The 16930-nt window shown below is 38.9% G+C and overlaps 1 protein-coding gene and 1 long non-coding RNA gene across 2 annotated transcripts in view; one reads left to right on the forward strand and one right to left on the reverse strand.

The window, feature by feature from the left end:
• Positions 1-16930, forward strand: part of LOC148759209 (uncharacterized) — a 252241-nt gene that overhangs the window by 231523 nt on the left and 3788 nt on the right. The window lies entirely within an intron of this gene.
• Positions 1-16930, reverse strand: part of LOC148759212 (ankyrin repeat domain-containing protein 26-like) — a 36464-nt gene that overhangs the window by 1645 nt on the left and 17889 nt on the right. Inside the window, exons 9-13 of the mRNA XM_088802422.1 lie at positions 13248-13360; positions 11940-11994; positions 6437-6633; positions 5031-5256; positions 115-160 (exon numbers count right to left, since the gene is read on the reverse strand). Of these exons, the coding sequence (XP_088658548.1) occupies positions 115-160; positions 5031-5256; positions 6437-6633; positions 11940-11994; positions 13248-13360 (637 nt within the window). The remainder of the gene's footprint in view (positions 1-114; positions 161-5030; positions 5257-6436; positions 6634-11939; positions 11995-13247; positions 13361-16930) is intronic.

Below are 16930 nucleotides of genomic sequence, written 5' to 3' on the forward strand. Positions count from 1 at the left end.
AAATAGTTATTGTAGTATCTATTATCAAAACATGGAGAAGGATGCCATACTCTTTATTGTTTATTTCAGAAATTAATGATATCTAACTGGAATCAGTACATTTTGGCCACCTACCTTCTTCTACATCTCTAGTTATGCTTTCCACCAACTTCTGCTGCTCCTGAAATAAATCAAATCTTAGTTACAGTATTTAAGTTAAACAAGAGGCTTTAATGTAGGAATGTGGCCTTTACATAACACCTTTAAAGAGTAGACCTTGCTTGGGCATTGTGTAAATACACACAAAAGTAATCACATAAATAAAATACATTTCTACTCATTTTAATTTAATAGAGAACATATATAGGTGATGCTGTTTAGACTAATCCGACCAAAGTGCAGCTGAAATTGATCTACTGAATACACACAATTTCAGAAGGATGAGGTGTGATCTGATTCCTACAAAGAATCAAACAAGTCATATTTTACAGTGAAAGCATTACTTTTCAATCCTTAGAAAAACAGCCCTTTATAAAACTTTAATCAGTTTTTTTTTTAACTTTAATGGATTTTTTCCTTTATGGATTTTTTATCTTAATGGTTTCTTGCACTTTTAAAATTAATCTTACGGTGTGTTCTAGGCTATTTCTCAGCATAGAACCTTAAATACATAAAATGATGATTGTGGCCCTGTCACGTCACGTGAAAATTCTGCTGGCTGCAACAATCACAAAAACTATTTTCTTGTCTGTATTATGACTGAAACATTTATATTTGTATGGACACAAAGATTACAGGAAATCTGACTTAGAAAGTATGGCCTAGACCCAGTTTTCAAATTTAGTTTCTGATTCATGACTAAAGAATTAGTAACAATGAAAAGAATACATAATTATTTAATTGTAAATTCGTATTCTTTCTACAAATGAGGGAGGCCCAATTTTTGAAGTATTCGAGTGGTTGTAGTTAGTCTACTTAATTACGAAATGTATGGGAATATTTCAAACTCTATACTGCAAGTGTCCCAGTCTAAAGTTTTCTTATTTAATCCTTCCTTCTGAAAGGTATCCTCTCACTACATGACCAAAACGGGGCTTACAATAATGTCCAGAACGTAATAGACAGTGTGGTGACAACGATAATATGACACCCAATGCCTTTACAAATTCAGGGGTGAAGACAAATCTGTTGGCCATCATGGTTTCCAATATTTGCAGAGACTGTTTTCCATAACACCTTTTTGTCAATAGCTTCATAGAAAAGGCTTATAAAATGAATAATGTGACAACATTACTAGACGGCCTTGTAAAAACAACAACCCAATACCAGGTGAAGGGACAGGCCTGTCATGAAACAGTTTTAATTCCAATTAATCAACAATATATAAAATGCAAATCACATTTTTCTGTGACTTGAATTAGGGAACTGCAAATGTAACGTTATTCTCTTTTCCCCAAAGCCCTTTTCCTAGATATTTACTTCGATTATCTTTATGTTTATTTGTAGGTGAAGATTGTGTTCAGATAGTAGAAGTAGCTTGTAGTCCAATATTCAGAAGGAGAATGCTTCTGCAAGTTTATTTATACCTTTCCATTACTCAAAAATATAGACAGGTGAGAAAATTATACACAGGAAAAGAATGTATCCACGAACTTTAATTCAAAGGAGTTTCACTAGAAGGGTTTTCTCATAACTGGTACTTCTCAGACTCTGTCCCATAGAAATCTAAGGTTCCACTGGGGACCCCGCAGGAACACAAAATCTCAGAGTCTCCATGTCTCCGTTAGCTAGGCAGCTCTACTTGTCTATATTTTATATCATATAGTTTCATTCAAAATTTTTTTTAAAGACTCGTATTAGACTGAAAAATAAATATTTTTGAAGTCAGAAAGTCACTGATTTAGTCAAAGTCCGTAATTGTACATAACAGGCAATCAAGCTCAGAGAGATCAGAGGTCACCTGAGGTCACAAAACCAATGAGCTGCGGGCCAGGAATGGGCTTTAGGACTTCTTACTGAGGCTAGAGTAACATGCCAGCTACTTCCTCATATTCAGGAAATTGCCATCAATTTCTGACTCAGACAAAATGAATACCTAAAACTTTGTCATGTAGTTCAACAATACTGAGGCATGAGAAACAAAATAGTAACTTTCTAAATAATTGGAAGCTTTAAAGTCATGAAAAAAAATAAGGAAACTGAGACTGATATCAAAACTCCGATTAATAGCAGTCAATACACTCAATATATAAAGCACAAACATTTCTCAACACAGGACCGAGAACTTGAAGGAGAAAATCTTTAATGATAGAAAGCAAACTCGAACTGAGGAAATTCTTCCTTAAAGGAACCTTTCTTTTCCTGAAAATAAAACTTGGTTGACCGATACCAACCAACAAATGCGTTAACCATGTTGTGGTAATCTGTAGCAAGCAAAACTTATACCACAAAAGAGATTTCTCTTTATCTCCTAGCACACTTCTGTCCAACCTCACATCATCACAGCTGGACCATAAGTCTTTCCAGCATTCTGTCGTGATTGGGAGACGTATCTCTGTATCTTGACGGAGTAGCGCTTTTTCATCTCTCTTAATCAGGCTTGCACGATTGGGCAAAACAACGCCCCACAGGGGGATAGTGGCTAACTTGGAAAAACGGTATTGAGTTTAAAATAAACCATTTCTCGTTTATCTAGAAATACTGAAAAACTAAACACATCTTTCCTACCAAAAATTAATTAAAGAAAAAATGTCCACAAGCATATTCTCTTGCATAGCTTCTGCATTTACACTCTTTCATCTTCTGATTTTTCTGGAGACGACTAAAGAGACCATTTGAAGTACGTATCATGCTGAACAACTTACAAAACATTAGACATACACTTTCCTTTTGTACCCAGTATTCCAATGTCAGCACTTCGAAGCACTGAGATCCTATACGACCAAAAGGCTATCTCAAAATACTTGGCTCTGCTATGCTATGTTATGATGAAATTAAATGAAAAAACAAGGTTGAAACCTCATTTAGCACAGGCCTACGCTATTTTGCTTGTCATTAAGTGGGCCATAAAAATACCATCAAATTACAAACCAATCTGCATTGACAGAAATGGCTATCTTAGAAGGTGATGTCAACATTATGGCAAATGACACAACAACGTTGCATCTCCTCTAACATCTATAACTAGTTGGACATCTCTAGCCCAAAAGAGGTTCCTCTGTCCCACACACTAGGACGCCTAAAAGATCCCACAGCCGTAAAGGGAAGGAGGGTGTATGGGAAGTGAAAGGGAGGCAGGATGGGGGGAAGGACAGGAACAGGCCCACACCTGGTTCCAGGTGGACAGGCTGAGCCTGAATCCCCAGCAAAGGCAGTAGCAGTGGAGGGGTTGGGGCGCAGCCCCCACATCACAGCCCAGTGGAGGGTAAGAGGGGCAGCAGCAGCATCCCCCCACCTCCACAAGAATCCCAACCCTCCCCAGTTGCAGCAGTGCTGGCACCACCAGAGACCAGTAGCAGCAGCAGAAATACTTCTCCAGCCTCCAACCACAGCACAGTCCTACCAGGGCCACAGGGAACCAGGTGAGCTCAGTGGGCTCAAGACAGGCTCTCCTCAACCAGCGCTTTCCCCTGTTCCCTCCCAAGGTGCTGGTGCCCAGCGAACGTCGTGATCTGGATACAGCGGCAACACCCATCATGCTGGTCACCCAGGCCAGCACTCCCACACTCACAGCTAAGCCCCCACACTTGGACCCCCTAGGCACAAGTAGCACCAGTGAAAGAAAACAGAAACTGTGCTATTGCATCAGCTACTGAAAAACAAAACAGAGACGTCTAATTATCTACCTGCTGAATTGCTCACATCAAAATGTACATCAATAAGAAAGTGTTCACTACTTCCAATGAGCCTGCAGAGGAACAAGCCATCCAGCAGCATGAACAACCAGGGTAACAGGGTAACACTGAGACAACGACACTTCTCCAGAAACCAAGTCAAAGTCACGAAAGATTGTGATCTACGTGATAGAGATTTCAAGATAGCAGCCAGGAAGAATCTCAATGAGATACAAGAAAACTCACGAGGCAGTTCAATGAGTTCAGGAGCAAAATTAATGCACAGAAGGACTACTTTACCAAAGGTATGAGAACTATAAAAAAGGTCCAAACAGAAATCCTGGCTCGGTGAAGAACTAAAGAAATGAGATCAAAATGGACATTTTAATAACAGTATTGCACAAAGAAAACAAGTTGCTAGTAATGACCCCATTTCATTGCCATCTCAGTCATCAATTATTCAAGTGATGCCGAGATATACAGATATAAGTGAACTTCATTTTAAAAATTCAAATATTTGCTCAATTTACCTCTTTCGAAAATGTACTGTGGCTTAGCAAGACATTTTATTTTATTATTACTTTTTAAGCAAGACATTTTAAATCATCGAAATAAAAATGCTATAAGTAAAACAGAAATTAAGGATGTACTATCATGTAAAAAGATGACAACTTTTAACTTAGAAAGAGAAGTTAATCTTTCCAGGGTTACAAGTTTGCCGAATTCATAAAAAGGATTTACCTCGGTTTCATTGAAATAAGAAACATCCACATTTAGTTAGTAAATGTCAATCATTCACTTACGCTTAGGGATGGCGAAACTGGGCTGTAGGAAAACTAAAATTGTTATAAACCATCGCCAAATTAAAAACAATGCAGAAGTAAGCCAAAGCATCTCAAAGCATCCCGTTCGTTGTTAGGTAGTAATATTTCATTTGTAAAATCTAATTGAAAAGCAGCTTTTCCAGAAATTTAAAATGTGTCAGTTAATTACATTTATTGAATACAGTTAATGACAGGTAGCTCTTAAAACATGGGAGATGCAGGGACTTACAAAAGATGGTCAAATTTCTGTCTCCATTCTACATTAGCACACACAATTATGCCCTTTACGTTGTGTGCATTAGTCAATGAAACAACTCAGAATCTCCGACCAAGTTAAGAACAAGAATTACATCACAAATCTGAAACCCAAAGGAAAGAAGGTAATATAACTAACCTTCATCAAGTTGGTGCACGTGCCATTATTAGAAGTCTGTGGGGCTGACGTAGCAATCACCCACTGCTCTCTTGGAGCGAGACTTCCTTGAGGTCGGAACCAATCATTTAGCCTTCCAACACAAGGGAGGTGCAGGTCTGGCCTCCTGGGAGCCGTGCTGAGTAAAGAGTTCTGTGGTGCATTCATGAGAAGCTGGGTTCTCATCTCTGCCAGCGTGTCCTTAATCCTGTGAAGATTGTAAGAGCAAAGACTTAGTATTTTATTTTTTCCTTAATGATTTGCAGTTCTTAATGTTTCCATAATAGTAAGTGGAATTGCCCATGAAACGAACACTGAAAATATGTCAGGGCAGACCTACCAAGTACAAGGATATGTTTCAAATTGTTTTAAACCGGTACATATGTTTCTGTGGGGAAGCCAGGCTAAGAAGTAATTCAAAGTAGGGAGGGGAGGAAAAGGCCTATCAGTGATGTTGACGGCTTAACAGATAATACTTTCTGCCTTCTGGAATGGCTGAACCCATAAGATTCTTGAGGATTGCTAAGAGACATACATAGTAAACAAGTTTAGAAATTTGCTGAAATCCCACAAAGCTATTTTCAAGCATTTGCTTTCACTGCCCTTGGGTAATCCCCTCATTACCCTGAAGAAATTAACCATTTGGCACTGAGGCGTCATTTAGAACAACAGCCTCTGGGGGAGAACAAGAGAGCCTGGTTGGTGATCATACTGAACTGAAACAGCTCCAGGGGCATGTAGCTTATGACACTGTTACCAAGGCACTGGAGGTGGGATCTGCCCTTTCTGTCTTCCACACACCCCCTCAGGCTGACCGCCTTATTTTTATAGCCACTTAGTCAGTTACACTACCCTTCACCCCTATGTTAACCTTCTCCTATATTTCACATGTATGCCTCTGTGTACATCCAAAAGACTAGAAAAAACAGCTTGTCCGAAAGCGACCTCTAGAGACAAAAACACAGAGCACAATCGAGAAAGTACATTTACCAAGTGCCAGAATATGCAGAGTACTTAACCCTTTGGGTTTAAGTTGTTATAGTAAATAGTTACCTCATATTTAGGGAAATTTTGACAAGAAATTTTATAATAAATAGCGCTGTCTAAATCACAAAGCTTCAAAAACACTTTGCTTAGAGACTGGTAGATCAGATTAAGGCTATGAAAAGCGTGAGAAGGAAAAATACAGTCATGTAAAACCAAAAATGGGAGAGATGCATCCTGAACTAACATTTTAAAAGTAATTTATTCACTAACATCATTTTCCAAAATTATACTATTTAGTAAGCTTTCACTTCCTATTAATCTCGGGAATCTGCCTGGATAAAAATTAGACTTTAGAGGCAAATTAATGAGCTCGATTGATTTTTCTCTTTGTTTGGACTTACTTGTTTAGTTTCTTTTCCAAAGATGCTGTAACTTTTAATTCCTCTAGGTAGAGGCGCTTACATTCTTCCAATTCTATTTTAAAATGTTTCGCTTTGGAGAGTTCAGATTCCAGACGTTGAATTCTGACCTGCAGACGTTGAATTCTGTCACCACAGTCATTTAACGGGTCTACGTTTTCTTGACATGCTGCTTGTTCCTAAAGCCAACGGAAAGGATACATTTTAAAAATAATTATAACCTGAATAACTATAGTCTATTTGTATTCTTTAGTTTTAAGTCAATGATTTGGAGGGCAATTTAAATGTGAAAAAAGCTGAAGTTTAAAATACTTATCATCAATATGGAATGAAATACATCTGAATTATGAAAATATTTCGAATCATCTCATCTGACTGTTCCAATAAGAGAATCAATTTGAAATTTTAAGAATTGAACAATATGACTTAATAATCTAAGAGTATGGTGCAGTTTTTAAATCACCCTTTTTCTTTATTTCCTAATAGTCTCGTTTTATATCAACTGGCCTTAAAAATAAAATCATTTTCCACAAAGAATGATTCTCAAAGATCAACTGAGTGATAATAGTGATGGGAACTGAAATATCAAGAAGGAGAGGCAAATCCCACCTTAGTTCCAGAAATCTGAAAATAAAAAAGTACCCGCTGTGAACGGAATAGGGGAATGACGTACAATACGTATATCCCAACGTCATCTGCAGTGAAATGAATTAAGGCATGGTAATCAGTGAATTAACCTGTAAAAACAGATTTAAAAAATGTTTTCTACTACATCCTGTCTTGCTCAGTCTTCAATATCCCAGAATTTTTAGTGTTCTGCTTCACGCTTTTCTACCTCATTCGTGACTATATGAATTTTGAGGCTCAATAATTTTTATCTCCTCTTCTTTTTATTCTCTAGTTTTTCACATGACTTTTGTACTCCTTTATAGATAATAACTCCTGTTAAGATTGATTTTCTTCAACAAGATGTAGACATCCTTTTTAAAAAACTGTTTAAAACAAATTGTGTTTGTTTCCAATCTAGTTGTGGGATGCACAGCTCTGCTCCAAGTCAAATCGTTCTCTTCAATCTACTAGTTATGGCGGGTCCAGCTCACTGACCCATGCGGGAAACGAACCGGCAACCTTGGTGTTATGAGCACTGCACTCTAACCACTGAGCCAACCGGCCACCCACCCACCGGGGGCTCAGCTCCAAGCTCCAGCCATTGTTTTCAATCTAGCTGTGGAGGGTGTACCTAACTGGTGCATGTGGCAATCGAACCAGCGACCTTGGTGTTATGAGCACGATGCTCTAACCATTGAGCCAACTGGCCACCCCACAGATGGAGACATTCTGAAGATGCAGTTTCCAGTTTTGCTGTGAGATCGTCATTCTGAATGAGTAACATAGTATAATTTGGTTACGAAGGAAGTTGACTGAGAATAGTCTAACCCCAAACCAGTATCAACTTTTGAAATCAATTCAGTTGCAATAAAATGTCATCGATACTGTAGCAGAGTCTTAGAATGTGGAACCTTGAATTACTCAGAATGAAGAACGAACATAAAAGCACCAGGAGTCTCAAAAATGCATCCTTTACTGTCATCGACTTTGCCACACGACATCTGCACTTGATTTTCTACTATTTCTTGAATGCTTGTTTCATGTCTTTCTTCTATAAAATGACTATAAGTCACCTCCCAGTTGATAGTCTCTCACCTGTTCCCCATTTTAACTCTCCATAATTTCTTAAGAAGTTGTAGGGAGTTACAAGTAACTCATCCGAGTTACTTCGGCCTCTGTCAGCTACAAATGTTTCATGGCAATTTGAATTGCTTTCCAAGAAGAAATGATTCCCAAGGTTAAGGAGAAATCACATCTCACACTGTGAATGTTTAGTGAGATGAGCGCTACATTTTTTTCACCCACAACAAAAGTCTTAATTCAATAACGCTGTCTCGTAATCCTCTCTTACTTTCCAAGATATACGAGAACATCCTAAACAGCAATAGTAACAACAACAAATCTCCTGGAATTTCAGTGGAACTGAGCAGGGTAGAACTACTTTCCTGTAGATACAATGCTTATTTGGTAAGACGAGGTGAGTGGATATAGTGTTTTTAAAACATGCCTACAAATTCTTGACATTTCTCCATGAAATTCCCTCTCTTTTAATATGTGCTGGCCTTAGTGAGTCACTGGATTCTAGTGCATGGAAATAGGGCAGAACTGCTGTGAGAATGCTATGTCTGAGGCAGGAAATGTGATACAGCTTCCATGTGACTTTGTCTCTCGAGAAGCTCGGCCTGAGAACCCAGCCACCAGCTGTGCAGAATGAAGAAGCCCAGGCCACACAGTCAGGCCTCCTATAGATGTTTGCGCTGCGACGGGCCCAGCGGATGTCCCGGGCAAAAGGCCGCTTCAACTGCTACATGTGTGTGTTACAGCCTTTAGATGATTCTCATTCGCAGCTTCATGGCCACCCAGCTGATGCCAAGTGGAAAAGAAATGAGCTGGTCTCACAGACCTTCATCCAACTGCATTCCTTTGGAACAAAACAGATGCTGTTTTGAGCCACTAGCTTTTGAGTTGGTTTCTTGAGCAGCAATAAATAACTGGCATTGTTACTGATATTCAAAATGGTGTGAGGCCACAAGGAATGCCATCTAAAGCCTGTAGGAGTGCCTTTGCACCAGGAGGGACGTGGAACCCGAAAGGATGTGGAGAAGAGTGAGAATGACAACCACAGGGCCTCCAAGAGACGCTTCTTGGGGGCTTGCTGGCCCCTGAAGAGGCTGACAGCAAGAGCTTCTCAGCCAGTGAAGAAAATGAGTCTGAAATCTGGATGAAAGGGGACTCTTGCTATGAAGTAACAAAGTAAAATCCATGAGATACATGAGCTAACGAAAGACTATGAACTGTAAAGGAACCAGGACATATTGTGTTCAAATATCTGTTTCCCATTTACAGCCTCTCCCACAGGTCCCGTTTCTGTTTCCCATTTACAGCCTCTCCTAAGGTCCCCACAGGGCAAATCACGCTAAAAGAAAGAAATGGCTTCTGGGTGAAGATCAAATTCCCTGTGCTCCCAGGAGGACATGATATAAGGATGAAGAGAAGAGTGTAAAACTCTTCCTCGAGACCTCAAAAGGGTTAAGGTGGGGCCTTAAATTCCTGGAAGGATCTACAGAGTATAAGAATTTTAAAGGCATGGTCCTGCAACAGCTACAGGAAGCCCAAGAGCTTCTCTCAAAACGATTTATGACGGTGGCTTTTCTAGTGGCACGAACCCCAATAACTCACACGCAACGCCAAGCTTTTAGGATGATCAAGTAGCAAACAACCAGCTTATTACCTTGGACTAATAAAAACCAAGAGAGTGAAAACTAAGAGGAGGCCTGTGGGGCTTAGGCATTCGCGTGGAGGAATGATGCTGAGGAAAGGGCTGCAAGCACAGGTCATTTCTTATGAAAAGCACAGAACAAAGAGCTCACAGGCCACAGCAAAGGGCCATGGAGAAGCACTGGCAAGGTTACCACTGAGTCCTAATCCAAGAACGGACAGCACACATCAGGCTGTATTTCAGAATTGCTATGGACTAAGGTGCCTTCCACTTTCCATTTCTGCAGGGGAAACTTCAGCAGTCGAGCAGAATGTTGGGTGTGTGGGTGGTAGATAACTTGTCCCTTCCATTCTCATGTTTTCATATTGAAAGGAATTGTCCTCAAGGGGCTTTATCCTAGAAACCAAAAACCAGGCCCTTCATCCCCATTTGCACCAGACTCACATGGTAAAATCTTAGACTCGAACCTGAGCCTGATGCCATAAACTTGAGACTTGTGGGGAGTATTGTGTAGGGATGAGTGTATTTTCCATGTGGGAGGAATATAAAGAATTGTGGACAGTGGATAGATCAAGCTGGTTTTTAAATGTGTCCGTAAATTTTGAAATATTCATTGCATAAAAACAGTCTAATATGGGTCAACATTAGTGCCTTGCTCCTAATGAACAGAATATGTTGAAAGAGATTCCGTGTGAATTCCAAGACTCCTTCACAAAGGGCAACACTGCTCCTGTTGGTTATGTCTCTGAGGATCTGAACCTTGGAACCCAGCCCCGTGTTGTGGGGGGCTCGGGCCACAGTGCGAGCCGGCTGTTCAGGTGTGGGTGTCCCTGCTGTCTGCCCCAGCTAGAGTGCCGACCAACAGTAGGCACCAACAACCGGACACATTGCTGAACAGACTTTCAAATGATTCCAGCCACCAGCCATGGAGCTGCCCCAGTTGAAGCTGAGGGGAACAGAGACAGACGGCCCTGGCCACACTCTTCTTAAGTATGGATTTGTGAACCAAATAACTGTGGTTTATTTCAGCCACTCCATTGGGGAGTTAAGGAAAAAATAGACACAACTTCTGGATTATAAAAAGATATAATAAGCAACATAACTTATGCAGTATAAATTACAGACATATCTTCTTTTATTGCACTTTGCTGTAATGCGTTTTGCAACTATTATTATTATTATTATTATTATGTTTTACAAATTGAAAGCTTGTAATAATCATGCATAAAAAAATGCTATGCTTTAAAGGACACATTGAAAAACTAAAAAGCAAGCTAATGAAAGGGAGAAATATTTGAAAATCCTGTATGTGATAACTAATTTGTATCTAGGTTATACAAAGATTCTTACAATTCAGCAAGAAAAAGACTATCCAATTTTAATGGGCAATGGAATTGAATAATCAATTCTTCAAGGAAGATATATGAATGGATAATACGCCTGTGAGAAGATTGCTCAGGATCGTTAGTCATCAGAAAAAAATAAATCAAAACCACAATATGGAGCAGAGAGTACACTAGTGGTTCCCTAGGGCTAGGAAGAGTGGGAAGGGCAGACTGGCACACAGTGAAAGCTAACAGGTACAAGGATACTTTCCAGGGTCATGAAAATGTTCTAAAACTGCTTGTGATGACCACTGCATAAAGCTTTGAACACACTAAAAGCACTGCACTGGACAGTTTAAATGAGTGAACTGCATGCTATGTTCAGTATATCTCAATCAAGCTGTTACGAATGAACGGAAGGAAGGAAGGAAGGAAGGAAGGAAGGAAGGAAGGAAGGAGGGAAGGAAGGAAAAAAGAAACAAAGAAAGAAAGAAAGAAGAAAGAAGCTGATTTGGAGCCAGTGCTTTGGGGGTCATGCAACAGAGTCCTTCTTGGCTTTAGATAACTAGCCAGGGTTGAGACATAGGAGAGGTAACAGAATGCCCTTTTAAAGAAAAATTATATAGAAAAATAGCGGTCTTTTTCACTGCTTCTGTCTATGAAATTAAGGAAAAATCTATATCATACTGCTAAAAGCATTGAGTGGTTTATATTTCCCCAAATTAAGTGATTTTTGGGTTCCAAACGGATTATAAATTACCTTCTGTTTTAACCTATTTTTCTGAATATCCATTTCTGATTGATTGGGTTCTAAATCTCCAAGGACACTAACCTCTCCATTTTGATTGTCATGTAGCATCCTTGTATTCTGAAAGAGTGTCTTCAGTCTGCAGAATTGTAGAAAATGAGTAAGTCAAATTCTTTAAGACAAATATTTAATAATTATTTAAAGAGAGATTATGTCTATCATACAAAATAAACAAACCTATAAATTATGAACCTCTCCTATTTATTCCAGTATAATAGTTTGAGAGCATACTTATTAAATTATAATCTTAAATGAGTAACATAAAACAATTGTGATACATATGATACAGACATCATATTGTAACGATGAAAGGTTCTTATAATTAAAGTATTATTAACATCCGCTTAAGATTGTTAGTATCAAACGTTACCCTATTATTAAATATCAGCTATAAAGCAGAGATCAGTATCAAAGGTGAAGAAGGAAAGTATAATATATGTGGGTGTTTCGAAAAGACAGAAAAATACCATTCGGAGCCTACTGACCACAGTCTACAGGAAGAAAAGAAATCATTCAAAATAGAAAGAGAAACCGGAAGGAAAAATCTGGTCAGAGTGGAAAGGAAAGGGGCAGGGCTTTAGAAGAAAGGACACTGGAGAGATGAGGTGTAACAGTCTCTTCAAGTCTGTTTTAAGAAGAGATCTTTGCCAGCACAATTTAATAAAATGAGAAGAATCCAAAACAATGCAGAGAAAGACAGTGACAGGAGGGAAAAAAAACACTGAGGAGAATCAGAGAAAAACTTCATTCAGTTTGCAGCAAGGGCACGCCACGTGCGGGCTTCCCAGATGTTGGGAAACTTCCATTATTATCTGAGTGAGACGATTACTCATCTCATTCTTCTTTAGGTTATACATCTGGTTTGGTATGTATGACATGTTTTATAACTGAAAAAAGTAGAAAGAACACAGAAGCCAAATCAATAACACTTCTGATGATGTTAAACAAAACCACAGATAGGTTTTTAGACATTAAACTGTTAGAATGCCGAAGGGAAGAACACTATTAAAGAAGGAAAGATTACCAAAGAGAGCAAAGACATCTTGCAGAAATAAAGATTCAAGGGAGACCAGGAAGAGCGCAGTTGACAGTATATGCAAAAGACACTGTCATTACAGTTACAGGAATCATTAAAGAGCAGGTATAACATTTTGGCATTCACACAAGTTTGATTGTGCTGTGAGTTTCTGAAGTAAATTTTTAAGTAGGATAATGTGTTTAACTATGAAAATTACAGATATGAAATACATTTGTACTTAGGTTTTCATCAAGGAAGAGTTACAGTTAAATAGTAATTAATGGTTGACATGATCTGAAATATCAAAACCTTACCTGGTAACCTCTTTCTCTAATCCATCATTTGTCTTCTTGTGTTGATTCAAATCATATTGCAGAGATTCTGTTAACTTCTTATAGTACTCTAATTGTTTCTTTCCATCCTGAGACTTTGAAAAACATTTTTAAAGAAAGTTAGTTTTGAAAATCTAGAGACTCACTTCTTTCTTTAAAATATTATTCCTCATGAGTTCATTAGTAATATGTGTAGACAGGTGTATAAAATGTAGTTTATAAACCTGATGCCAGTAAGGACAGATTTCAAAAACAATGACTTTTCTTAAAACAGCTCAAATTGATTTTACAGTGTCATCATTGGTTTCCTGGAATTTAAATTGCCAAACTTTCTTAAAAACAGAGGTTTTCACATGTAAAAATACTAAGTGTTAAACCTGATTTAAATAGTGGCTTATTTACATTTCGGTTTGTAGAAATGCCTCCAGAGACATTTTCATCTACAGCTCAAGATTTTCCAGGGTTTATGGAATCACATTTTTCTACGATAATCACTGAAACTTCCCTGCAGTCCACCTTACATTATTGTGATCATCTGACGTGAGCATCAGATGAAGACTCTCATTCTCTGTAAGCGTTCTTCCATAGGTTTCAATTTCTCCGTTTCTAGTAAATATTTTTCTCTTTAACTCAAGTTCATCTCCTCTATGTTATATGAAAACAAAACTGTTTCTTGATTCCTGTGACTTTTTCTGTCATCCTGTTTTTCTCCTTGGACTCTAACCCTCTTTAATGTGTGGCCTCATCCCCAGGTCCATATTTTCGCCACTTATTCTCTTCTTTTACAGAAGAATCTGACTTTCTGCCCTTATAACTGCGCTAAAACAGTTTTCAGGGTCATCTCTTTCTTTAGTCCTTATCCTGCTTTACTTCTTCGCAGCAACTGATGAGGATGCCCACACCCTTTCTGTGGTCTTCTCAGCCCAACTCTTTTCTAAACAGCAGCCCTGATAGTCAGTCCTTGACCCTTTTCTATTCCTCTTTTTAAATGCTCTCAGCTTCCTACATCCCAGTGCTTCAAACCACATTCCCTCATCTACAGTGGCAGCCCTCACCCCCTTACTGAGGTCTTCTGTACGTTCCTTTTTCCCCTCGAGTCCCTCATAGACAGCGCCCTCAACCACACACTCATAAACCATGACTTGCTATGGATCGGCTCATCTTGTACATTTTACGGGGATTCTTACCACTGTTACTGTGAGCGTAGCGTTATTTTCAGATCTTGGCAGCTCCTCACCCTTAGGATGCTGACCAGCATACTTTGTCCTGCTTTTCTCTCAGAATGCATAAGTTTTTCATAAGCTTCACATTGTCCGCTATTCGCCTTTCCATGTTTGTTTGCTCTTTTGAATAACTTCCTATTCCTTGGGACCTGACCTGACCTGACCTGACCTATGGAAGTGTTCTGAAATTCCTTTCACAAGTACACCCCTTATCTTGTTGGAAGGCTTGTCAGCTGGAACTACCCTTTCTTCCCAGTCCAGATGCTTCCTCTCAACATTGTGTGAATCAAATATCTTAACCCCGGTAATATCTCACCTGGGGGGAATCCTGAGATGAGAGTCTTCTAGAGAAAGAGGGCTATTGATTGAATTCGTTGAAACCTGTCGTAATTAAACTTTTGATTTACACGGTAGAGCTTATGGTGGCTGATAATTCTGTGGCGATGCTAATTACTTCCCCTAGGAATCTATAGTCGCTCATTATTTTGGTATTGTAAGGGACTGTTAGCATGAGAACTGCTACTTTAGCATAAGAACTGCTACCTTAAAGTTAAGATAGGGTTAACAGCCCTGAGCTTAAAATAACCTAATGGCCTAATTGTTATGTGAGACCAGATGCCTAACAGCTTATCTCCTGTTCTCTGAAGAAGCAATGGAGGCTTTTGTAGTTTATCTATAAACTAACTCTTTGAAGCACAGCTCAACGTGCACTCTCTAAGCATAGCTCAACCTGCACTCCCTAAGACTGAAAAAAATGACTTAATGCCTTAGCTATGTGAGAATTGTAGGTTAACCTGTACTCCCTAAAACTACGGAAAATTACTGAGTGCCTTAGAAACGATATAAAAACCCTTAGCTTTAAGGGCTGGGGGTCCTTGTTAAAACCCGCTGCGTCGGGCAGAGACGGGGACCCCAGCTAGCTGGAAATAAACCTCGCTGTGTAACTTGCATTATCGTGTCCTCTGTCTGTCTGAGGGGGGGCGATTCCAGGACTTAACAGTATAAGCTTAATCAGTTTTAGGTATGCTTACAATAAATTTTTCGATTTTTTGACATTCAGTATTATTTTACATTAATTTCATGTGTACTGCACAGTGGTTAGAATTTATATAATTTAAGAAAGTGATCCCCCTGACTCGTGCAGCACCCACCTGGCACTGTACGGAGTTATTGTGACAGTATTAACTATATTCCCTATGCTTTACATTACATCCCCATGACTATTTAGGAACTACCAATTTGTACTTCTTACTGCCTTCACCTTTAGCACCCTGCTCCTAACTCCTCTCCCATCTATCACCCTAAATTATCGCGTACTCATCTGATGCCATGCGTTGCTATTACAATATTATTAATATATTCCTTATACTATACCCTGGATCTCCATGACTAGTTTGTAACAACCAATTTGTACTTTTTAATCTCTCCCCTTTTAACCCACTTCACGAACCCCCTTCCAGCTGGCAACCAACAAACTATTCTTTGTATGTATGAGTTTTTTTTCTGTTTGTTCTGTTCTTAAATTCCACTGATAAGCAAAATCACATTGCATCTGTATTTCTCAATTTGACACACTCCACTCAGCACAACACCCTCCAGGTCCATCCATACCGCCACAGATGACCAGAACCCATTTCCTTCCATGGCCAAGCAATATTCCATTGCATGTATGTATCATCTCTTCTTCATCCATTCATCCATTGATAGGCCGCATGCACATCTTGGCCATTGTAAGGAATCCTGCAGTGAACATACTGATGTACACATCGCCTCGAATTAGCATTTTTCGGTTTCTTTGGATAAATACTCTGAAGTGGGATATCTGGGTCATTCTTTGACTCTTGTGATAGCCTTTGTTTAAAAGTCTATATTGTGTGATATAAGCATTAGTCCCACAGCTTTTTAAATTTCATGTTGTTTTCGTGAAATATCTTTTTCCATCCCTTTATTTTCAGTCTCTGTGTCTTTTGATCTGAAGCCAGTCTATTGTAGGGAACATATGTAAGGATCTTATTTTCTTATCTTTCAGCCACCTTGCGTTTTGACTGGAGCATTTAATCCATTTACACGTAAAATAATTGTGCGTAGATACATAGTTACTGCTATTTTATGATTGATATTTTTGTTTTTCCTTTTTTGTTCCTTTTAAAGAAGTCCCTCTAATGTTCCTTATAATACTGGTTTGGTACTGATGAACTCCTTTAGTTTTTGTTTTGTTTTGTTTTTTTCTCCAGAAAGCTCTTTATCTGTCCTATGACACTTAATTATAGCTTTGCTGGGTAGACAAATCTTAGCTGTAGGCATGTCTTCATCACTTTGAATATTTCTGCCAATCCCTTCAGGCCCACGAAGTTGCTCTTGAGAAATCAGCTGCTACTCTCATGGGTGCTCCTTTACAGATTACTAAGAGCCTTTTTCTTGCTGTTTTCAAAAGTCTTTATT

Source organism: Rhinolophus sinicus, chromosome 1, assembly GCF_057876585.1.
Source record: "Rhinolophus sinicus isolate RSI-liver-muscle chromosome 1, RSI-T2T, whole genome shotgun sequence".
Taxonomy (NCBI): domain Eukaryota; kingdom Metazoa; phylum Chordata; class Mammalia; order Chiroptera; family Rhinolophidae; genus Rhinolophus; species Rhinolophus sinicus.